General features: G+C 37.8%; 1 protein-coding gene across 2 annotated transcripts in view; it reads right to left on the bottom strand.

Annotated features, from left to right (window-relative positions):
* The window catches only part of LOC138427954 (cytochrome P450 2C21-like), a 59,233-nt gene that overhangs the window by 11,987 nt on the left and 24,503 nt on the right, over positions 1–22,743 (bottom strand). For both annotated transcript variants that reach the window (XM_069568079.1, XM_069568081.1), the window contains exons 4-7: positions 15,199–15,359; positions 10,089–10,265; positions 8,974–9,115; positions 8,239–8,426 (exon numbers count right to left, since the gene is read on the bottom strand). In XM_069568079.1, the coding sequence (XP_069424180.1) occupies positions 8,239–8,426; positions 8,974–9,115; positions 10,089–10,265; positions 15,199–15,359 (668 nt within the window). The remainder of the gene's footprint in view (positions 1–8,238; positions 8,427–8,973; positions 9,116–10,088; positions 10,266–15,198; positions 15,360–22,743) is intronic.

A 22,743-nucleotide genomic window follows, 5' to 3' on the forward strand; every position in this document is an offset into this window, starting at 1 on the left:
GACTGGTTGGATCTCCTTGCAGTCCAAGGGACTCTCAAGAGTCTTCTGCAACACCACAGTTCAAAAGCATCAATTCTTCGGCACTCAGCCTTCTTCATAGTCCAACTCTCACATCCATACATGACTACTGGAAAAACCATAGCCTTGACTAGACAGACCTTAGTCATCAAAGTAATGTCTCTGCTTTTGAATATGCTATCTAGGTTGATCATAATTTTCTTCCAAGGAGTAAGCGTCTTTTAATTTCATGGCTGCAGTCACCATCTGCAGTGATTTTGGAGCCCCCCAAAATAGTCTGACACTGTTTCCACTCTTTCCCTATCTATTTCCCATAATGTGATGGGACTGGATGCCATGATCTTAATTTTCTGAATGTTGAGCTTTAAGCCAACTTTTCCACTCTCCTCTTTCACCTTCATCAAGAGGCTTTTTAGTTCTTCTTCACTTTCTGTCATAAGGGTGGTGTCACCTGCATATCTGAGGTTATTGATATTTCTCCCTGCAATCTTGACTCCAGCTTGTGTTTCTTCTAGCCCAGCGTTTCTCATGATGTACTCTGCATAGAAGTTAAATAAGCAGGGTGACAATGTACAGCCTTGAAGTAGTCCTTTTCCTATTTGGAACCAGTCTGTTGTTCCATGTCCAGTTCTAATTGTTGCTTCCTGACATGCATACAGATTTCTCAAGAGGCAGATCAGGTGGTCTGGTATTTCCATCTCTCTCAGAATTTTCCACAGTTTCTTGTGATCCACACAGTCAAAGGCTTTGGCATAGTCAGTAAAGCAGAAATAGATGTTTTTCTGGAACTCTCTTGCTTTTTCCATGATCCAGTGGATGTTGGCAATTTGATCTGTGGTTCCTCTGCCTTTCCTAAAACCAGCTTGAACATCAGGGAGTTCATGGTTCATGTATTCCTGAAGCTTGGCTTGGAGAATTTTGAGCATTACTTTACTAGCATGTGAGATGAGTGAAACTGTGCAGTAGTTTGAGCATTTTTTAGCATTGCCTTTCTTTGGGATTGGAATGAAAACTGACCTTTTCCAGTCCAAGACACATATTAATCAAATTTAAAAAGCTCAAACACAAAGAGCAAATATTAAAGGCAGCAAGGGAAAAATAACAAACATACAAGGGGATTCCCATAAGGATAACAGCTGATCTTTCATAGAAACTCTTCAGGCCAGGAAGGAATGGCAGGATATACTTAAAGTGATGAAAGAAAATAACCTACAGCCCAGATTACTGTACTCAGCAAGGATCTCATTCGAATATGAAGGAGAAATCAAAAGCTTTACAGACAACCAAAAGCTGAGAGAATTCAGCACCACCAAACCAGCTCTTCAACAAATGCTAAAGGATCTTTAGACAGGAAACACAGAAAAGATATATGGCAAAACCAATACAATATTGTAACAGTAATTAACCTCCAATTAAAATAAATAAATGTATATTTTTTAAAAAACTCAAAGCCAAAACAACAATGTAATGGCAATGGGATCATATTTATCAATAATTACCTTAAATGTAAATGAGTTGAATGCACCAACAAAAAGATAAAGAAAGACAAAGACTGGCTGAATGGATAGAAAAACAAGACCTCTATATATGCCGTCCACAAGAGACCCACCTCAAAACAATGGACACATACAGACTGAAAGTGAAGGGCTGGAAAAAGATACTTCATGCAACTGGAGACCCAAAGAAAGCAGGAGTAGCAATACTCATATCAGATAAAATAGACTTTGAAATAAAGGCTGTGAAAAGAGACCAAGAAGGAAGCTACATAATGATCAAAGAGTCAATCCAAGAAGAAGATATAACAATTATAAATATATATGCACCCAACATAGGAGCACTGCAATCTGTAAGACATGTGCTAACAAGTATGAAAGGGGAAACTAACAATAACACAATAATAGTGGGAGACTTTAATACCCCACTCACACCTATGGATAGATCAACTAAACAGAAAAGTAGCAAGGAAACACAAACTTTAAATGATACAATGGACCAGTTAGACCTATTTGATATCTATAGGACATTTTACCCAAAACAATGAATTCCACCTTTCTCTCAAATGCACACAGAACTTTCTCCAGACTAGATCACATCTGGGGCCATAAATCTAGCTTTGGTGAATTCAAAAAACTTGAAGTCATTCCAAGCATCTTTTCTGATCATAATACATTATGATTAGATATCAACTACAGGGAAAAAAAAACTATTTCAAAAATTCCAAAATATGGAGGCTACTCAACACGCTTCTGAATAACCACAAGTCACAGAAGAAATCAAAATATGCATAGAAACAAATGAAAATGAAAACACAACAACACAAAACCTATGGGACACTGTAAAAGCAGTACTAAGGGAAGGTTCATAGCAGTACAGGCATATCTCAAGAAACAGAGAATAGTCAAATAAATAACCCAACTCTACACCTAAAGTAGCTAGAAAAGGAAGAAATGAAGAGCCCCAGGGTGAGTAGAAGGAAAGAAATCATAAAAATTAGGGCAGAAATAAATGCAAAAGAAACAAAAGAGACCATAGCAAAAATCAACAAAGCCAAAAGCTGGTTCTTTGAGAAGATAGATTAAAATTGACAAGCCATTAGCCAGACTCATCAAGAAACAAAGGGAGAGAAATGAAATCAATAAAATTAGAAGTGAAAAAGGAGAAATCACAACAGACAACACAGAAATACAAAGGATCATAAGAGACTACTATCAGCAACTATATGCCAATAAAATGGACAACTTGGAAGAAATGGACAAATACTTGGAAAAGTGTAACTTTCCAAAACTGAACCAGGAAGAAATGGAAAATCTTAATAGATCCATCACAAGCACGGAAATTGAAACTGTAAACAGAAATCTTCCAGCAAACAAAAGCACAGGACCAGATGGCTTACAGCTGAATTCTACCAAAAATTTAGAGAGAACTAACACTTATTCTACTCAAACGCTTCCAGAAAATTGCAGAGGAAGGTAAACTTCCAAACTCATTCTATGAGGCCACCATCACCCTAATACCAAAACCAGACAAACATGCCACAAAAAAAGAAAACTATAGGCCAATATCACTGATGAACATAGATGCAAAAATCCTTAACAAAATTCTAGCAAACAGAATCCAATAACATATTAAAAAGTTCATACATCATGACCAAGTGGGCTTTATCCCAGGGATGTAAGGATTCTTTAATATCCACAAATCAATCAATATAATATATCATATCAACAAATTGAAAGATAAAAACCATTTAATTATCTCAATAGATGCAGAGAAAACCTTTGACTAAATTCAACATCCATTTATGATAAAAACTCTCCAGAAAGCAGGAATAGAAGTAACATACTTCAACATAATAAAAGCTATATATGACAAACCCACAGCAAACATTATCCTCAATGGTGAAAGATTGAAAGCATTTCCCCTAAAGTCAGGAACAAGACAAGGGTGCCCATTCTCACCACTACTATTCAACATAGTTTTGGAAGTTTTGGCCACAGCAATCAGGGCAGAAATAGAAATAAAAGGAATCCATATTGGAAAAGAAGAAGTAAAATTTTCACTGTTTGCAGATGACATGATCCTCTACATAGAAAACTCCAAAGACTCCACTGGAAAATTACTAGAGCTAATCAATGAATATAGTAAAGTTGCAGCATATAAAAACAACACACAGAAATCCCTTGCATTCCTATACACTGACAATGAGAAAATAGAAAGAGAAATTAAGGAAACAATTCCATTCACCATTGCAACTAAAAGAAAAAAATAGTTAGGAATAAATCTACCTAAAGAAACAAAAGACCTGTCAATAGGAAACTGTAAAACACTGATGAAAGAAATCAAAGAGGACACAAATAGATGGAGAAATTACCATGTCCATGGATCAGAAGAATTGATATAGTGAAAATGAGTACACTACCCAAAGCAATCTATAGATTCAATGCAACCCCTATCAAAGCTACCAACGGTATTTTTCACAGAACTAGAACAAATAATTTTACTATTTGTATGAAAGTACAAAAAACAACAACAACAACTTGTATAGTCAAAGCAATCTTGAGAAAGAAGAATGGAACTGGAGGAATCAACCTGCCTGACTTCAGTCTCTATTACAAAGCCACAGTCATCAAGACAGTATGGTACTGGCACAAAGACAGGTATATAGATCAATGGAACAAACTAGAAAGCCCAGAGATAAATTCACACACCTATGACACCTTATCTTTGACAAAGCAGGCAAAAATATGCAATGGAGAAAACATAGTCTCTTTAACAAGTGGTGCTGGGAAAACTGGTCAACCACTTGTAAAAGAATGAAATTAGAACACTGTCTAACATCATACACAAAAATAAACTCAAAATGTGTTGAAGATCTAAAAGTAAGACGAGAAACTGTAAAATTCTTAGAGAAAAACATAGGTAAAACACTCTCCGACATAAATCACAGCAGGATCCTCTATGACCCACCTCCCAGAATATTGGAAATAAAGGCAAAAATAAACAAATAGGACCTAATAAAACTTAAAAGCTTCTGCACAACAAAGGAAACTATAAGCAACGTGAAAAGACAGCCTTCAGAATGGGAGAAAATAATAGCAAATGAAGCAACTGACAAGGAATTAATCTCAAAAATACACAAGCAACTCCCGCAGCTCAATTCCAGAAAAATCAACGACCCAATCAAAAAATGGGCCGAAGACCTAAACAGACATTTCTCCAAAGAAGACATACAGATGGCTAACAAACACATGAAAAGATGCTCAATATCACTCATTATCAGAGAAATGCAAATCAAAACCACAATGAGGTACCATGTCACGCTGGTCAGAATGGCTGCTATTCAAAATAAATGCTGGAGAGGGTGTGGAGAAAAGGGAACCCACTTACACTGTTGGTGGGAATACAAACTAGTACAGCCACTATGGAGAGCAGTAAAGAGATTCCTTAAAAAACTGCAAATAGAACTGCCATATGACCCAGCAATGCCACTGCTGGGCATACACACCAAAGAAACCAGAATTGAAAGAGACACATGTACCCCAATGTTCATCGCAGCATTGTTTATGATAGCCAGGACATAGAAGCAACCTAGATGTCCCTTGGCAGATGAATGGATAAGAAAGTTGTGGTACAGATACACGATGGGATATTACTTAGCCATTAAAAAGAATCCATGTGAATCAGTTCTAATGAGGTGGATTAAATTGGAGCCTATTACACAGAGTGAAGTTAGTCAAAAAGAAAAACACCAATACAATATATTAATGCATATATATGCAATTTAGAAAGGTGGCAACGATGATCTTATTTGCAAGACAGCAAAAAGACACAGAAGTAAAGAAAAGACTGTTGAACTCTCTGGGAGAAGGCGAGGGTGGGGTCGTTTGAAAGAATAGCATTGAATCATGTATATTATCATATGCAAAATAGATCGCCAGTCCAGGTTGGACGCATGAGGCAGAGTGCTCAGGGCTGGTGCACTGAGATGACCCTGAGAGATGGGATAGGGAGAGAGGTGGGAGAGGGGTTCAGGATGGGGAACACATGTACACCGATGGCTGATTCATGTCAATGTATGGCAAAAACCACTGCAATATTGTAAAGTAATTAGCGTGCAATTAAAGTAAATAAATTTTTTAAAAAGTTCATAGTGATAAATGCCTACATCAAGAAATAAGAAAGATCTCAAACAAAAAAAAAACCCAGCTTGATACCTCAAAGAACTAGAAAAAGAATAAAAACCAAAATTCAAATATAGTAGAAAGGAAATAACCAACAGTGGAAAAAATAGAGAGACTAATAAGACAATATGAATAAGACCTGTATTTTTTTTAATGATAAACAAAGTTGACAAACCTTTAGAGTCACCAAGAAATAAAGAAGCACAACTCAAATAAACAAAATCAGAAATAAAAGAGGAAACATTAAAATTGATACCACAGAAACACAGAGGATGATGACAGATGATAATGAACAACAATGCATGAACAAATTGGACAACCTGGAAAAAACAGATAAATTCTTTAAAACATGCAACCTATTAAGACAGAATCATGAACAAACAGAAAATTTGAACACAGCAATAACCAGTAAGGAGATTGAGTTGGTAGTCATAAACTCTCAACAAACAATCAAAAAAACCCAAAGATAGTTTTGGGTTTTCCTGGTGACTCAGACAGTAAAGAATCGGCCTGCAGTGGGGGAGACCTGGGTTTGATTTCTGGATTGGGGAGATCCCCTGGAGGAGGGAATGACAACATACTCTAGTATTCATGCCTGGAGAATCCCCATGGACAGAGAAGCCCAGTTGGATACATTCCATGGGGTCATAAAGAGTCAGACAAGACTGAGCAACTAAGCACAGCACACGGATAGTTTCGATAATGAATTCTACCAAATACAACATTTAAATATAAACGAATACCAACTCTTCCCAAACTCTTCCAAAAATTACAAGAGGAAGGAACACTTCCAAATTTATTTTGCAAGGTCAACATTGCTCTGCTATCACAACCAGAGAAGAACATTACAAAAAAATGAAAATTAAAGGTCAATAGGCTTGATAAACATAGATGCAAAAATCCTCAACAAAATATTAGCAAACTAAATTGACAAATACAGTAAAAGGGCCATAGACTATGAACAAGCTGGATTCATTTCAGTTATGCAAGGATGGTTCAATATGTGTAAATCAATCAATGTGATACAACTCATTAAGAAAATGAGGGATAAAAATCATATGACCATCTCAAGAGAGTCAGAAAAACCATCTATGAATGTCAACATTAATTCATGATAAAAAAAAAAAAAACTCTGAACAAAGTGGGTATGGAGGGAACATATCTCAACCTAACACCAGCTGTATACAGCAACCCCACAGCCAATATATTCAACAGTGAAAAGGGGAAAGCTTTTCCTCTAATATCAGGAATAAGACAAGGATAACCACTCTCACCACTTTTATTGAACAGAAAGGATCAGGATTTGGGGAAATTTTTCTTAAAATGCAAAAAGATTGAATATGTTTAAATGCTAATGGAAAGGAGCCAGCAAGGGGAGAGAGAATACAGATAGAGAAAAAAGAAGAAACTGTTCCTGAAAAAGTGATAGGAAAGGGATCCATGAGACAGGCAGAAAGATTTACTTTAGATAAAAAGAGAGCCCTTCTTCTACAACAAACTGAAAGAGAAAACAAAGGGTGTGGACGTAGCTAAATTTGTAAACCTTGTGGACGGGAGTTGAGGGAGTTTCCTACAATGGCTCTTAGTTTCTTTGTGGAAGACTAACTCACTTGGGGAGAAGTCCTTAGTGGAGAACTGGAAGGGAAGAATTCAGGGCTGAAAGCCCTTGTCGTGCTTATTGGAGCAAGTTGAGTTGGGTTAACAAGCAAGAATGTTGGATAAGACTGAGGATTCATTTAAGGTTGGTGATAATAATACCAACCTGCTAGGCTGCATGGTCTTTTTCAGGAGTCATTAGCTCAAGCACAGGCAGAAAGGCAGAAGACTGTTGCATTGGATTTTGGATAAGTAAGTGAAACAGATAGTTAGGGAGGTGACTAACTATCTGATAGATAGTCAAGTGGGGGCAGCATGGTGTGAGACATATGAGAATAGAAAATACTGGTTAAGTGCTCATAATAGTAAAACACACTGGAAAATAAGGAAGTAGACGGAAGAGAGGGCTAATGAACAGGCAGTATGGAGTTATCAGTGTACTGAGTATGACATGACTGTGTAATACCTGTAAACATTTGTGTGCATGCTTAATTACCCAGCCACGTCTGACTCTTTGCGATCCCAGGGACTGTAGCCTACAAGGCTCCTCTGTCCATAGGGATTTTCCAGGCTAGAATAATAGAGTGAGTTGCCATGCCTCCTCCAGGAGATCTTCCCAATCCAAGGATAGAACCCAGGTCTTCTGCACTGCAGGAAGATTCTTTATCAGCTGAACCACTTTAAGACTCAGGTTATCAACTATCACAGCAGTAGAATTATACAGTGCCTAACTGTCTGCTAGCTTCCCTGTGGTTCAGACGGTAAAGAATCTGTCTACAATGCAGGAGACCTGGGTTCCGTCCCTGGGTTGGGAAGATCCCCTGGAGAAGGGAAAGGCTACCCACTCCAGTATAATGGCTTGGAGAATTCCATGGACTGTGTAGCCCATGGGGTCGCAAAGAGTGTTTCACTTTCAAGAGTCGAGTATAGATGAAATACTTCTTACCTTGGGAATGAGGTATTCTCTGAACTTAACATCCTGAGTTGCTACATGGGGCAGATTGCTGGGGACAAGGTCAATGTATCTCTGGATCTCATGCAGCACAGCATCCGTGTAGGGCATGCGGCTCCTGTCCTGCATGCAGGGGCTTCGGTTTCTGCCAACCACACGGTCAATTTCTTCCTGAACTTTAGCTGGCAAGATAGGAATCAGAATTTAGGTCAAGTGATAAAGACATTTTTTATCTTCTCAATCATGGTTACATTGGAAAATTTGTTGTCTCAAAAGGATATAATTGAAAAGAATTTTTAATTGTATATAACTTTTTTAGAGTGAATCTTTTTGACAAAGAACTGTAATTTTGCTGAGTCAGTCCTTTCATTACAAATACATTTGAGTTAGAATTATCTTTTGACAACAATATATTTATCTGGACTTAGAAGGCTTTATCAAGCAATACCCTTTTAGAGAGAGAGGAAGGTTAATGCTTTCCAGATCCTAGGATAACTCTCTTTACTACATTTGACATGATGCAGATCAATGATACTCTGCCACAGAAAAAAACAGTGACCTCAGCCCTTGAAACCTCTGCTGATGATTAACTATTTCTTTATGAGTTTTACTTTAATTTGAATTTAATTCATCCAATTATAGGAAGATCTACTAATGATGATTTTTTTTCTTGTACAATATCTAGGCAGATGAAGAATGTTTCATCCTGTCCACCATCTCTGATCCTACCTGTGACTTCTGGGTGCTTCAGCAGGAGCAGGAGCCCATATCTCAGAGTGAGGCTTGTTGTCTCTGTTCCAGCACTAAATACATCCCATACAGTGGTGATCAAGTTGTCCATGGTAAATTCAGAATGTTTATTGTGTTTTTCCTAGCAATGATGTATTAGGATTACTTGATAAATAAAAGAACCTTATAAATAACCTAAAATAATTCCATATGACATCATAATTTTTTTAAAAAATTACTCATTTGACTAATTAAGCCAAACATTAGAGAGTGTTATAGATGAAGGTAACGTTAGATGAGTGGTTAGAATTACTTCAGTTAAAACATAGAGTTAAACTTTCAAGTCCTTTCTGATTCTTCACTTTTGATACTCACTAAAGCAAATCAGTTCTTCAGTAATTTCTAACGTCTCTTATCAAGTCATCACTGCTACTCACTGTCAATTCAAGCATCTATTGTTTATTTCATCATATCTGAAGTTCTCACTCAAGTATTCAGAATCACCTACCTTCAGACTGCAACACTATTTCCAAAATCATCAGTCATTACACCCATGACAGTTTCTCAGTTACAATCAAGATAATCTCTAAAAATTCCACACACTTCATCACTGCACTTATCCTTCCCTGAACCAATTTTGTCATCTCTGCTAATCTAAGCCAGAGTTTTCTCAAACCTGCCTCAGCTGTTTCCTACTATCTTTCCAACAGTAAGCCTTTCATGATTCCCACCAATTCCTGCTTTCTCTCATTTCTTACATCATCCATTCATGGAATTTATATGATGAAAAAGAATATGCTGTCTATCAATAATCTTGGATGTGCCTATTTGTCTGTATGTGAGTGCTTCAACCTGTCCCCAAATAAAGAACCAGCTTTAACGTGGTAAATATGAAAACTTCCAAATAATTTTCAGTGACAATTCATAAATATCTCAAGACATCCATAACGGTTTGCACAAGCAATATTCATTCTTGTATGTGCAAGCAGTGAACACATCTTTAAGAAGGAGCATTTGTTCTAATAAACCAGTTTCACTGAGAAGAACAAAGCTATTCCATGTGTCACATCACTCCATTCGCAAAGATGAAGTAGTGAATCTGGGTTCCATTTTACCTTTTCCATTTTAATCAGAAAGTAATCAATAAAATCTTGAGGGTTATTGAGGTCCAGGGATTCTTGGTGTTTCTTTATTTCCTCCAAAATAAACTTTCTTTGCTCAGTCATGTTTTTAAATATTGTATTATGACTTCCTGGGAAATGACGTAGTAAAGAGGGGAAAGCATTGAAGAGCTGAAAGATGAAAGAATCATTCATTAATTTATTCAGCAAACTTTTATGGGCCCATATTATGGATCAAACACATTGCTATAAAATGAGTAGATTAAGATGAGTAAGACATGCATCTTTTTTTTTTTATGTTATACATCTTTTTTTTTTTTTAAATTTTAAAATCTTTAATTCTTACATGCATTCCCAAACATGAACCCCCCTCCCACCTCCCTCCCCATAACATAATTCTGGGTCCTCCCCATGCACCAGCCCCAAGCATGCTGCATCCTGCGTCAGACATAGACTGGCGATTCAATTCACATGATAGTATACATGTTAGAATGTCATTCTCCCAAATCATCCCACCCTCTCCCTCTCCCTCTGAGTCCAAAAGTCCGTTATACACATCTGTGTCTCTTTCCCTGTCTTGCATACATGCATCTTAAACTAGAATAAATTTGAGATTGAGAGGGAACTGATAAATTGGCTGGAGTAACAGCAGGCACAGGTTATCAACTAATTTCAAAACCATTCATGTTGTTGTATGGCAAAACCAATACAATATTGTGAAGTAATTAACCTCCAATTAAAATAAATAAATTTATATTAAAAATATTCAAATTCATTTCTAACCATAGTTCTCTAAAGAAATTCAGGATCATACTACCATCTTTTCAAATGAGGGTACTGAGATTCAGAAAGGCTAGTCAATCAGTTTAAAACACAAAACTAGTGATAGAGTTAGAACCCAGTGTTCACTCCAGTTTACCCTATGTGCATGTCTACAGAGAGTCACCTAAAAAATGTGCAGGGATCGCATCCTTTTTGTTATAGTTTTTATGAAAGTATAGCCGATGTGCAATATTTATTCATTTCAGGTGTACAAAATTGTGATTTGACGTTTATATGCATTAAAAATTTTTCACCATGGTTAGTTTAGGAACCCTCTGTCATCATACAGCTATTGAAATGTTATTGACTATTCCTTGTGCTGTATATTATATCCCTGTGACTTTATTTTATAACTAGAAGTTCAGACTTCTTAATCTCCTTCATCTATTTCATTCATGCCCACATTCTATCCCCTCAAGTGATCACTAGTTTATTCTCTGGGTCTATGAGTCTCTGTTTTGTTTTGTTTGATTTCATTTTTAAGTTCCAAATATGAAGTAAATCACATGGCATTTGTCTTTCTCTGCCTGACATTTTCCCTTTAGCATAATATCTTCTATGCCCATCCATACTGTCATAAACAGCACTATTCAATCTGTTATATGGCTGAATAAATTTCCATTGTATATATACAAACCATATTTTCTTATCCATTCATTCTTTGATAGATACTAAGGTTGCTTCTATATATTGACTATTGTAAACAAAGGTACAGTGAACATAGGGGTACACATACATTTTCAAATTATTGTTTTTATTTCCTTTGGATACATACCCAGGACTGGAATTGCTGAATTGTACATTAGTTCTAGTTTTAATTTTTTGACAAGCTTTCATATTGTTTTCCATAGTGCCTGCATCAATTTAAATTCCCACCAACAATTCATAAGGGTTCCTTTTTCTCCACATTCTCCCCAACACTTGTTATTTCTTTTTGACAAGAGCTATTCTGACTGGTATGAGGTGATATCTCATTGTGGTTTTGATCTGCATTTCCCTGATTACTTGTGATGCTGAATATATTTTCATATGCTTATTGGACATCTATACATCCTCTTTGGAAAAAATGTTTATTCAAGTCCTCTAGACACTTTTATTTATTTTGAATTTGCTTTTCTGTTTTGATTTTGAGTTGCATGTGTTCTGTGTGCATTTTTTATATTAATCCCTTGTCAGAAATATTGTTTGGAAATGTCTTTTCCCATTTAATAGGTAACTGTTTTGTTCCACTGGCATCCTTGTCTTTTGACTTATCTTAAAAAAATGTTTTCAGATTTTCACTGTTGAGTATGATGTTAGCTATGGGCTTGTCATTATGGCCTTTATTACATTTTGAGGTGTATTCCTTCAATACTCACTCATGAAGAGCTTTTATCATAAATGGATGTTGAATTTTTTAAAGTATTTTTAAACATAATTTGCGATCATAAATTTTTTCTTTCATTTTGTTAATTTAATGTATCAGATTGAATGATTTGCAGATATGGAACCACTCTTGCATCGCTGGGATAAATTTAACTTAATAGTGGTTTGGGCTTTCCTGTTGGCTCAGCTGGTAAAGAATACGCCTGCAATGCAGGAGACCCTTGTTCAATTCCTGGGTCAGGAATATCCACTAAAGAAGAGATAGGCTACCCACTCCAGTATTCTTGGGCTTCCCTTGTGGCTCAGCTGGTAAAGAACCCGCCTGCAATGCAGGAGACCTGGGCTTGATCCCTGGGGTGGGAAGATGGCCTGGAGAAGGGAATGGCCACTCTGGTATTCTAGCCTGGAAAATTCCATGGACTGTATAGTCCATGGGGGTTGCAAAGAGTCAGACGCAACTCAGCGACTTTTACTTCACAATCATTTGGTTTATGACACTTTTAATGTATTGGTGAATTCTGTTTGCAAATATTTTATTGAGAATTTTTGCGGAAGTGTTTCTTTCTCTTCAAATTTTTGCAAAAGTTTGAGAAAGATATGTATTAACTCATCTCTAAATCTTTAATAGAATTGACCTGTGAGGCTATCTGGTCCTATATTTTCAATGATGGAAGTGTTTAGATGATTATTTCAATATGATTACTAATGATCATCAGTCTGATTAGATTTTCTGTTTCTTCCTGATTTAGTCTTGGTATGTTATGTGTTTCTGTGAATGCACACGTTTTTTCTAGGTATCCAGTTCACTTGTATGTAATTGTTCATAGTGGTGATCATGATCCTTTGAAGTGTTGTGATATCAGTTGTAATACTTTTCTCTTTCATTTCTGATTTTATCTGTTTGGATTGTCTCTCTTTTTATCTTGATGAGTCTGGCAAAGGTTTATCAATTTTTGTTTATCTTTGCAAGAACCAGCTTTTAGTTTCATTGATCTTTTCTAATGTCTACAGTTAATGTTTCATTTATTTAATCTCTGACCTTTATTATTTCCTTCCTTCTGCTAACTTTGGGCATTGTTTGTTCTTCTTTTTTAGTTATTTTATGTGTAAAGTCAGATTGGTTTTTTGAATTTTTTTTAGTTTCCTGGAGTGATAGGGCTGTTTTCTACAAAACTCCCTCTTAGAACTGTTTTTGTTTGTCACAAAGATTTTTAAATGTTCTATTTCTCATTTCAATTATCTCAAAATATTTTCATTTCCTCTTTGATTTATTTATTGACCTATTATCCGATCCTTTGTATTTTTTCTAGTTATTTTTTTCTTGTGATTGATTTCTAGTTTCACACAGTTGTGGTTAGAAGAGATGCTTGATATGATTTCAATTTCTTGAATTTATTGACATAATTAATTTGTTTGTGACATAACACAATCTATCCTGGAGAATGTTTCATGTGCACTTGAACAGAATGTGTATTTGACTGCATTTGGATAGAATGTTCTGTATAAATCTGATCTAATGTGTTGCTTAACACCAATTTTTCCTTATTAAGTTTAGATCTGCATGATCTATTTATTGGTGCAAATGGTGTGTTAAAGTCTCATACCATTATTATATTCTGATCAAAAATTCCCTTTATGTCTATTAATATTCACACCCTTTATTAGTAATGAATAAGCTCACCAGCAATATTAAGTTAATGCCTAAACTATGTAGCTTAGTTTTATTTAGGCATTTTATACCCCGAGAAATATACGTGTTAAATCTCTTCAGTCATATTCAACTTTTTGTGACCCTATGGACTGTGGGTTGCCATGCCCTCTTCCAAGAGACCTTCCTCATTCAGGGAATTGAACCTGTATCTCTTACACCTCCTACATTGTCAGATGCCTTTTTTACTACTAGCACCACCTGGAAAGCCCTGAGAAATATACATGTTGCCCTTATTCGCTTGGCTATTTCTAATCCTAAAGGTTATTGGCTCCTTTTTAAGTAGTACCTTCATGACTTAATACCTTTGCTAGACACTGAAGAAATTTATTAAGGCTGGTACCTTGTATCAAACTAGCTAGAGAATTGAGAAATCTAGCTTCTAAGTTCGGAGAAGGCAATGGCACCCCACTCCAGTACTCTTGCCTGGAAAATCCATGGATGGAAGAGCCTGGTAGGCTGCAGTCCATGAGGTCGCTAAGAGTAGTACACGACTGAGCGATTTCACTTTCACTTTTCACTTTCATGCATTGGAGAAGGAAATGGCAATCCACTCCAGTGTTCTTGTCTAGAGAATCCCAGGGATGGAGGAGCCTGGTGGGCTGCCATCTATGGGGTCGCACAGAGTTGGACACGACTGAAGCGACTTAGCAGCAGCAGCAGCAGCAGCAGCAGCAGCAGCTTCTAAGTCTAGCTCATTCTTTTTCTTGGTTAGGCTACTTTGGAAAATACATTTAATATCTCTGGGTGAATTTGTATGTTCCAAAAAATGAGGAATAGGATATTTGTCCTCTATGATCCTTCCCAAATGGAAAACATCATAACCTTACATCCCACATAGAATTTTAGTTATAAAGGATGTACCACATATGTTATTAACTTTTCCTGACATGTACTATCATAAAAAAACACATTTTATATACCACTGTCTTTATCTATAGATATACAAATCAGGGGGTTAAACAGGTTTCTGAAAAAAATATTTTGCTATAATTGATACACTACAATATTATATTTTTCTTTTTATTACTATATTTCACATTTTAAAACTCAATTCATTATCTAAATTGAATTGACAACTCACTAATCAGTTACAAGTGACAGTCTGAGTAACATTATCCATTTTGATAGAACACAAAGGGATGATGAAGGATGAGCAATCAATTAGCTAGAAAGTTGTCTCCCATTTAAAGAGAATCTTGACCTTACCTCTATCCAGGGGGTGCTTACAAGCATCCCATTTTCATTAAAATATTTTATCAAGGTTAGCAATTTCTCATCACTGTACTCAAAACGATTCCGGAAAACAATGGAGCATATCACATTGCAGGGAGCACAGCTCAGAAGTAAAGTAGGATCACAAGGAGATCCTAAAAAGTCAATATAAATGTTAGAAAATATTCTAGTGTAAATCTTACATTTACTGTTTAAAGTAAGTAAGAAGGGTTGAATTTCAAGATTTTTTTTTAAATTATAGGAACAACCTGGACATGCAATCATCACTATTCAACATGCCTAAAATAAAATTTATTGTGTTTTCCCAAACAAAATTATCTAATCCAGTGTGGTTTACTTATTTCCCCTCCAAGTGTTCTCCTATTTATGTCATTCTCCAAATAACAGCCACAAGGTAATTCACAAGAAAAAGGTTATTTTAAAATGTCTTTAATGTTGCCAGATTTAGCCCTCACCGTCTATACTTCTTCATCATGCCTACAGGAAACAGCAATATCATAAGAAAATCAAGAGCCTGGGGAGACTTGAAATAATATTTCAAAAATGCAGTTGAAAAAATTGGACTGGTCAGAACGGTCGTCATAAAAAAAACCACAAACAATAAATACTGGAGAGGATGTGGAGAAAAGGGAACCCTTCTGCACAGTTGGTAGGAATGTAAACAGATACAGCCTCTATGGAAGACAGTATGGAGATTCCTTTAAAAACTAGGAATAAAACTACCATATGACCCATCAATCCCACTACTAGGCATTACGCTGAGGAAACCAAAATTGAAAAAGACACATATACCCCAATGTTCACTGAAGCATTATTTGCAATAGCTAGGACATGAAAGCAACCTAGATGTCCATCAACAGATGAATGGATAAAGAAGCTGTGGTACATATATATAATGAATATTACTCAGGCATAAAAAGGAATGCATTTGAGTGTGTTCTAATGAGGTGGACAAACCTAGAGCCTATTACACAGAGTGAAATAAGTCAGAAAGAGAAAAGCAACTGTTGTATATTAACTCATAAATATGGTATCTAGAAAGACAGTACTGATGAAACTATTTTCAGGGTACAAATGGGTGCAGACATAGAGAACAGACATATGGACACAGGTGGGTGGGAGAAAGGAGAAAGTTGGATGGATGGAGAGAGTGCCATGGAAACATATACACTAATGTATGTAAAATAGATACCAAAGGGAATTTGCTGTATGAATCAGGAACCTCAAACCAGGGTGACAACCTAGAGGGATAGAAAGGCATGGGAGGTAGAAGGGAAGTTCAAGAGGGAGAGGACATATGTATACCCATGACTGATTCATGTTGATGTATGGCAGAAACCAACACAATGTTGTAAAACAATTATCTTTCAATTAAAAAAAATAATTTTTTAAAGAAAAAAATTGGAGCATATTTTTCTGTAGAAGAAAAGAACAGTGATGGAAATTGGAGTTACATTCAAATATTTAAAAAATATGTTATAGTATTTGAAACAGGCTTCCAAACCAAAATAAAAAATATGACTAGCTTTATTCCTGTTTGATAACAATTTGTAAGCCTCGTCTTTTCTTCTTCTACTGACATCTAGACTAGGTGACTTTAAAGAAAGCTCAAGTGATACTTCATTGCAACAAGAACAAAATTTAAAGAACATAAGGTCTGGTTTTTCACTGAGAACCTTCAACCCCAAACTATCCCCCAAAGACCATAAAAATCTCAAGGCTGCATCCTTTCTCTGCTCTCTCAAGCCATTTTTGGATCTGGTTTCTAGCCACCTGCCCTCCACAGAAAGCCTCATTATGCGTGTAATAGACCTTTTCATATCCTATTGAGATGTGTGTATCACTACCATTCTCAACATCTAAACTAAATTTTCGATGGGAGGTCCACCCTGCCTCTGCCTGGTTACTACCACACTATACTCCAAAAGGAAAAAGTCTATCAGGGATTAAAAAGTAGAAGTTACAAGGAAAAAGGTTATGCCCAACATGTAAAATAAACTTCCAACAGTCAGTTAACCAGTGACAAACTCAGTTCAGTTCAGTTCAGTTCAGTCGATCATTCATGTCTGACTCTTTGCAACCCCATGGACAGCAGCACACTGGGCTTTGCTGTCCATCACCAACTTCTGGAGCTTGCTCAAACTCATGTCCATCGAGTCAGTGATGCCATCCAATCATCTCATTTTCTGTCATCCCCTTCTTCTCCTGCCTTCAATCCTTCCCAGCATCAGAGTATTTTCCAATGAGTCAGTTCTTCCCATCAGGTAGTCAAGTAATGGAGTTTCAGCTTCAGCATCAGTCTCTTCAATGAATATTCAGGACTGATTTCCTTGGGATTGACTGGTTGGACCTCCTTGCAGTACAAGGGAATCTCAAGAGTGTTCTCCAATACCACAGTTCAAAAGCATATATTCTTCAGCACTCAGCTTTCTTTATAATCCAACTCTCACATCCATATGTGACTGCTGGAAAATCCACAAGTTGGACTAGATGGACCTTTGTTGGCAAAGTCATGTCTCTACTTTTTAATATGCTGTCTGGGTTGGTCATAGCTTTTCTTCCAAGGAGCGAGCACCTCTTAATTTCATAGCTGTAGTCACCATCTGTAGTGATTTTGGAGCCCAAAAAAGTAAAGTCTCTCACTGTTTCTATTGTTTCCCAGTCTACTTGCCATGAGGTGATGGGACTGGATGCTATGATCTTAGTTTTCTGAATGTTCAGTTTTAAACCAATATTTTCATAACTTTTTCACTCTCCTCTTTCACTTTCATCAAGAGGCTCTTTAGTTTGTATTCACTTTCTGCTGTAAGGATGGTGTCATCTGTGTATTTGTGGAGAAGGAAATGGCAGCCCACTCCAGTGTTCTTGCCTGGAGAATCCCAGGGACGGGGTAGCCTGGTGGGCTGGGACCCCAGGGTCTATGGGGTCACCCAGAGTCAGACACGACTGAAGTTACTTAGCAGCAGCAGCAGTAGCAGCATACGTGTATTTGAGTTTATTGATATTTTCCCAGCAATCTTGATTCCGCTTGAGCTTCATCCAACCCAGCAATTCATATGACGTACTCTGCATATAAGTTAAATAAGCAGGGTGACAATACACAGCCTCAATGTACTCCTTTCCTAATTTGCAACCAGTCTGTTGTTCCATGTCCGGTTCTAACTGTTGCTTCAGACCTGCCTACAGATTTCTCAGGAGGCAGGTCAGGTGGTCTGGTATTCCCATCTCTTTCAGAATTTCCACAGTTTGTTGTAATGCACACAGTCAAAGTGGCATAGTCAATAAAGCAGAAGTAGATATTTTTCTGGAACTCTCTCAATTTTTTGATGATCCACCAGATTTGGGTAATCTGATCTCTGGCAGTTTACTCTGCCTTTTCTAAATCCATATTGAACATCTGGAAATTCACAGTTCACATGCTGTTGAAGATGGATTTGAGAATTTTGAGCATTACTTTGCTAGCATGTGTTCAGTTCAGTTCAGTCACATAGTCGTGTCCGACTCTTTGCGATCCCATGAACCTCAGCACGCCAGGCCTCCCTGTCCATAACCAACTCCTGGAGTTCACTCAGACTCACGTCCATCGAGTCAGTGATGCCATCCAGCCATCTCATCCTCTGTCGTCCCCTTCTCCTCCTGCCCTCAATCTTTCCCAGCAACAGGGTCTTTTCAAATGAATCAGCTCCTTTCAGCTTCAACATCAGTCCTTCCAATGAGCACCCAGAACTGATCTCCTTTAGGATGGACTGGTTGGATCTCCTTGCAGTCCAAGGGACTCTCAAGAGTCTTCTCCAACACCACAACTCAAAAACATCAATTCTTCAGCACTCAGCTCACTTTATAGCTCAACTCTCACATCCATACATGACTGTTGGAAAAACTATAGCCTTGACTAGATGGACCTTTGTTGTCAAAGTAATGTCTCTGCTTTTTAATATGCTGTCTAGGTTGGTCATAATTTTCTCTCCAAGGAGTAAGTTTCTTTTAATTGCATGGCAGCAATAACCACCCGCAGTGATTTTGGAGCCTCAAAAAATAAAGCCTGCCACTGTTTCCACTGTTTCCCCATCCATTTGCCATGAAGTGATGGGACCGGATGCCATGATCTTCGTTTACTGAATGTTGAGCTTTAAGCCAACTTTTTCACTCTCCTTTCTCACCTTCATTAAGATGCTGTTTAGTTCTTCTTCACTTTCTGCCATAAGGGTGGTGTCATCTGCATATCTGAGGTTATTGATATTTCTCCCGGCAATCTTGATTCCCGCTTGTGCCTCTGCCAACCCAGTGTTTCTCTTACAGCTCTGCATGTAAGTTAAATAAGCAGGGTGACAATGTACAGCCTTGACGTACTCCTTTCCCTATTTGACACCAGTCTGTTGTTCCATGTCCAGTTCTATCTACTGCTTCCTGACCTGCATACAGGTTTCTCAAGAGTCAGGTCAGGTGGTCAGGTATTCCCATCTCTTTCAGAATTTTCCACAGTTTGTTGTGATCCACACAGTGAAAGGCTTTGGCATAGTCAATAAAGCAGAAATAGATGTTTTTCTGAAACTCTCTTGCTTTTTTGATGATCCAATGGATGTTGGCAATTTGATCTCTGGTTTTTCTGCCATTTCTCAGACCAGCTTGAACATCTGGAAGTTCGTGGTTCACATATTGCTGAAGCCTGGCTTGTAGAATTTTGAGGATTACTTCACTAGTGTGCGAGATGATTGCAATTGTGTGGTAATTTGAACATTCTTTGGTATTGCCCTTCTTTGGAATTGGAATGAAAATTTCCCAGTCCTGTGGCCACTGCTGAGTTTTCCCAATTTGCTGACATATTGCATGCAGCACTTTCCCAGCATCATCTTTCAGGATTTGAAATAGCTCAACTAGAATTCCATCACCTCCATTAGCTTTGCTCATACACACTTACCTAAAGCCAGACATCCTGGAATGTGGTGAGATGAATGCAACTGTGTGGTAGTTTGAGCATTCTTTGGCATTGCCTTTCTTTGGGATGGGAATGAAAAATGAACTTTTCTAGTCCTGAAGTCACTGCTGAGTTTTCCAAGTTTACTGGCATATTGAGTGCAGCACTTTCACATCTTTTAGGATTTAAAATAGATCATCTGGAATTCCATCACCTCCACTAGCTTTGTTTGTACTGATGCTATCTAAGGCCCACTTGACTTCACATTCCAGGATGTCTGGCTCTAGGTGAGTGATCACACCATTGTGATTATCTCAGTCATGAAGATTTTTTTTTGTGTGTAGTTCTGTGTATTCTTGCCACCTCTTCTTAATATCTTCTGCTTCTGTTAGGTCTATACCATTTCTCTTTTATTGTGCACATCTTTGCATGAAATATCCCGTTGCTATCTCTAATTTTCTTGAAGAGATCTCTAGTCTTTCCCACTCTATTTTTCCCCTCTATTTCTTTGCATTATTCACTAAGGAACACTTTCTTATCTCTCCTTGCTATTCTTTGGAACTCTGCAGTCAAACTAGGCAACCCCATAGGTATGAGGTCTCATAGTTAGGTGAAATTGAGCAGAGTCTTGGTGGTCATCAGCGAGGAAGCTGAGAGAAGGCCATATTAATCAAGGGGAAAATGAATCAGCTAACAATAATTTCTGTGTGAAATACAAATCAGGTGGACAAAACCACTTACAAGTAATGTGTATCAAATTTCAGTATTCATTGATTTACTAATTCCATTTCAGAAATTTTATTCTAGAAAGTAATCAGGACAGCAGTCCTAAGATGGCAGAGAATAGGATGGGGAGACCACTTTCTTCCCCACAAATTCATCAAAAGAACACTTGAACGTTGAGTAAATTCAACCAAACAACTTCTGAATGCTGGCAGAAGACATCAGGCACCCAGAAAAGCAGCCCACTGTCTCTGAAAGGAGGTAGGAAAAAATATAAAAGATAAAAAGCAAGACAAAAGAGGTAGGGACAGAGCTTTGTCCTGGGAAGTGAGTCTTAAAAAAGAGAGGTTTCCAGACACCAGGAAAACCCTCACTGGTGAGTCTGGGGTGAGTCTTGGAACCTCAGAGGTCAACATAACCAAGAGGAAAAATAAATAAATAATTAAAACCCACAGATTACTTCTGCAACATTATCTCCCAGTGGAGAAGTAACGCAGACACCAACATCCGCCACTAGCAAGCGGGGGCTGGGCAGCTAGGCCTGGGCTGTATTGCTTAGAGTAAGGACTGGGCCTGAATTTCGTGGAGTAAGGACCGGGCCTGAATGTCCCAAGGGCAATCTCAGGGAGGTAACTTGAAATAGCAACCCAGACTGTAGGATAACTACCCCATGAAAAGCCCTAACCTAAGACACCACCAGGCCAGATCACAGAACAAAGGACTGAGCAGAGCTAGCCGGCTATGGACCGGCCCATCCCCCACCAGAGACAGGCAGGCAAGGGCAGCCAGAGGTGGAAGAGAGCAATTGCAGCCCCAGAGAGGCATTATCTATCAAACTGCAAGCAGGTTTTGGTGCTAACCAAGACTTCGTGGGATTCTGACATTCGTCATTCGCTTGAGAAGCTGTGCCAGTTGTACACCCAGAAAACCGAGTGGCAGGGACAGGGGAGGCAATAAGTTGCAGCAACCATGCTTGCCAAACACCTGGTCACCTGAGCTGCTCAGACCTGGGAAGGGCTCAAAACACAGGCCCAAACGAGTCTGCACCTTTGAAGAGTACCTGAGTACCTGAACCTGAGCAGCTTAGACCTGGGAAATGCATACAACCCAGGGCAGGCATCAGACAGTTCCTGGCAGAGCAACCTAGAGCCTAAGCAGTGTAGACAGAGAAAGCACATACGCTGTGAGCAGGGGCAAACACAGTGGGGCCGAGACACTGCAAGGACAAACCAATGTTGTTTGCTTGCAGTGTTCCTCTTTCCCCACAGCATCACTGAACAAGTGAGCCTCAAAAAGTGTCCACCACCGCCCCTTGTGTCAGGGAGGAAATCAGACACTGAAGAGACCAGCAAACACATGAAGCTAAAACAGAGGGAACCGCCTTGGAAGTGACAGGTGCAATAGATCAAAACGCTGTAGTTAGCACTGACTACATAGGAAGGGACCTATAGAGCTTGAGAAATATAAGCTGGATAAAGGAACTATCTGAAAATGAACTAACCCCACACTGTCCACAACAACACCAAAGAAAGTCTTCTATATATATTTTCTATTATCATTCTTTAAATTAAAAAAAATTTATTGTTGAGTCCTCTATTATTTAATTTCTATTTTTATAACCTACTATTACTTTGCAAAAAAAAAGACCCTATTTTTTAAAACAAACTTCATATATATATATTTTATAATTTTTGTGACTTTGTTCTTTTTTCTTTAACATTATATTTTTGAGAATCCAAACTCTACTCTAGATTTTTAATCTTTGATTTTTAGTATTTGTTATCAATTTTGTACCTTTAAAAACCCAATCTTCAGCACCCATTTTTACTTGGGGGCAAGATTACTGGCTTGACTGCCCTCTCCCTCTTTAAACTACTTTT

The sequence above is a fragment of the Ovis canadensis genome, chromosome 22 (genome assembly GCF_042477335.2).
Source record: "Ovis canadensis isolate MfBH-ARS-UI-01 breed Bighorn chromosome 22, ARS-UI_OviCan_v2, whole genome shotgun sequence".
Taxonomy (NCBI): Eukaryota; Metazoa; Chordata; class Mammalia; order Artiodactyla; family Bovidae; genus Ovis; species Ovis canadensis.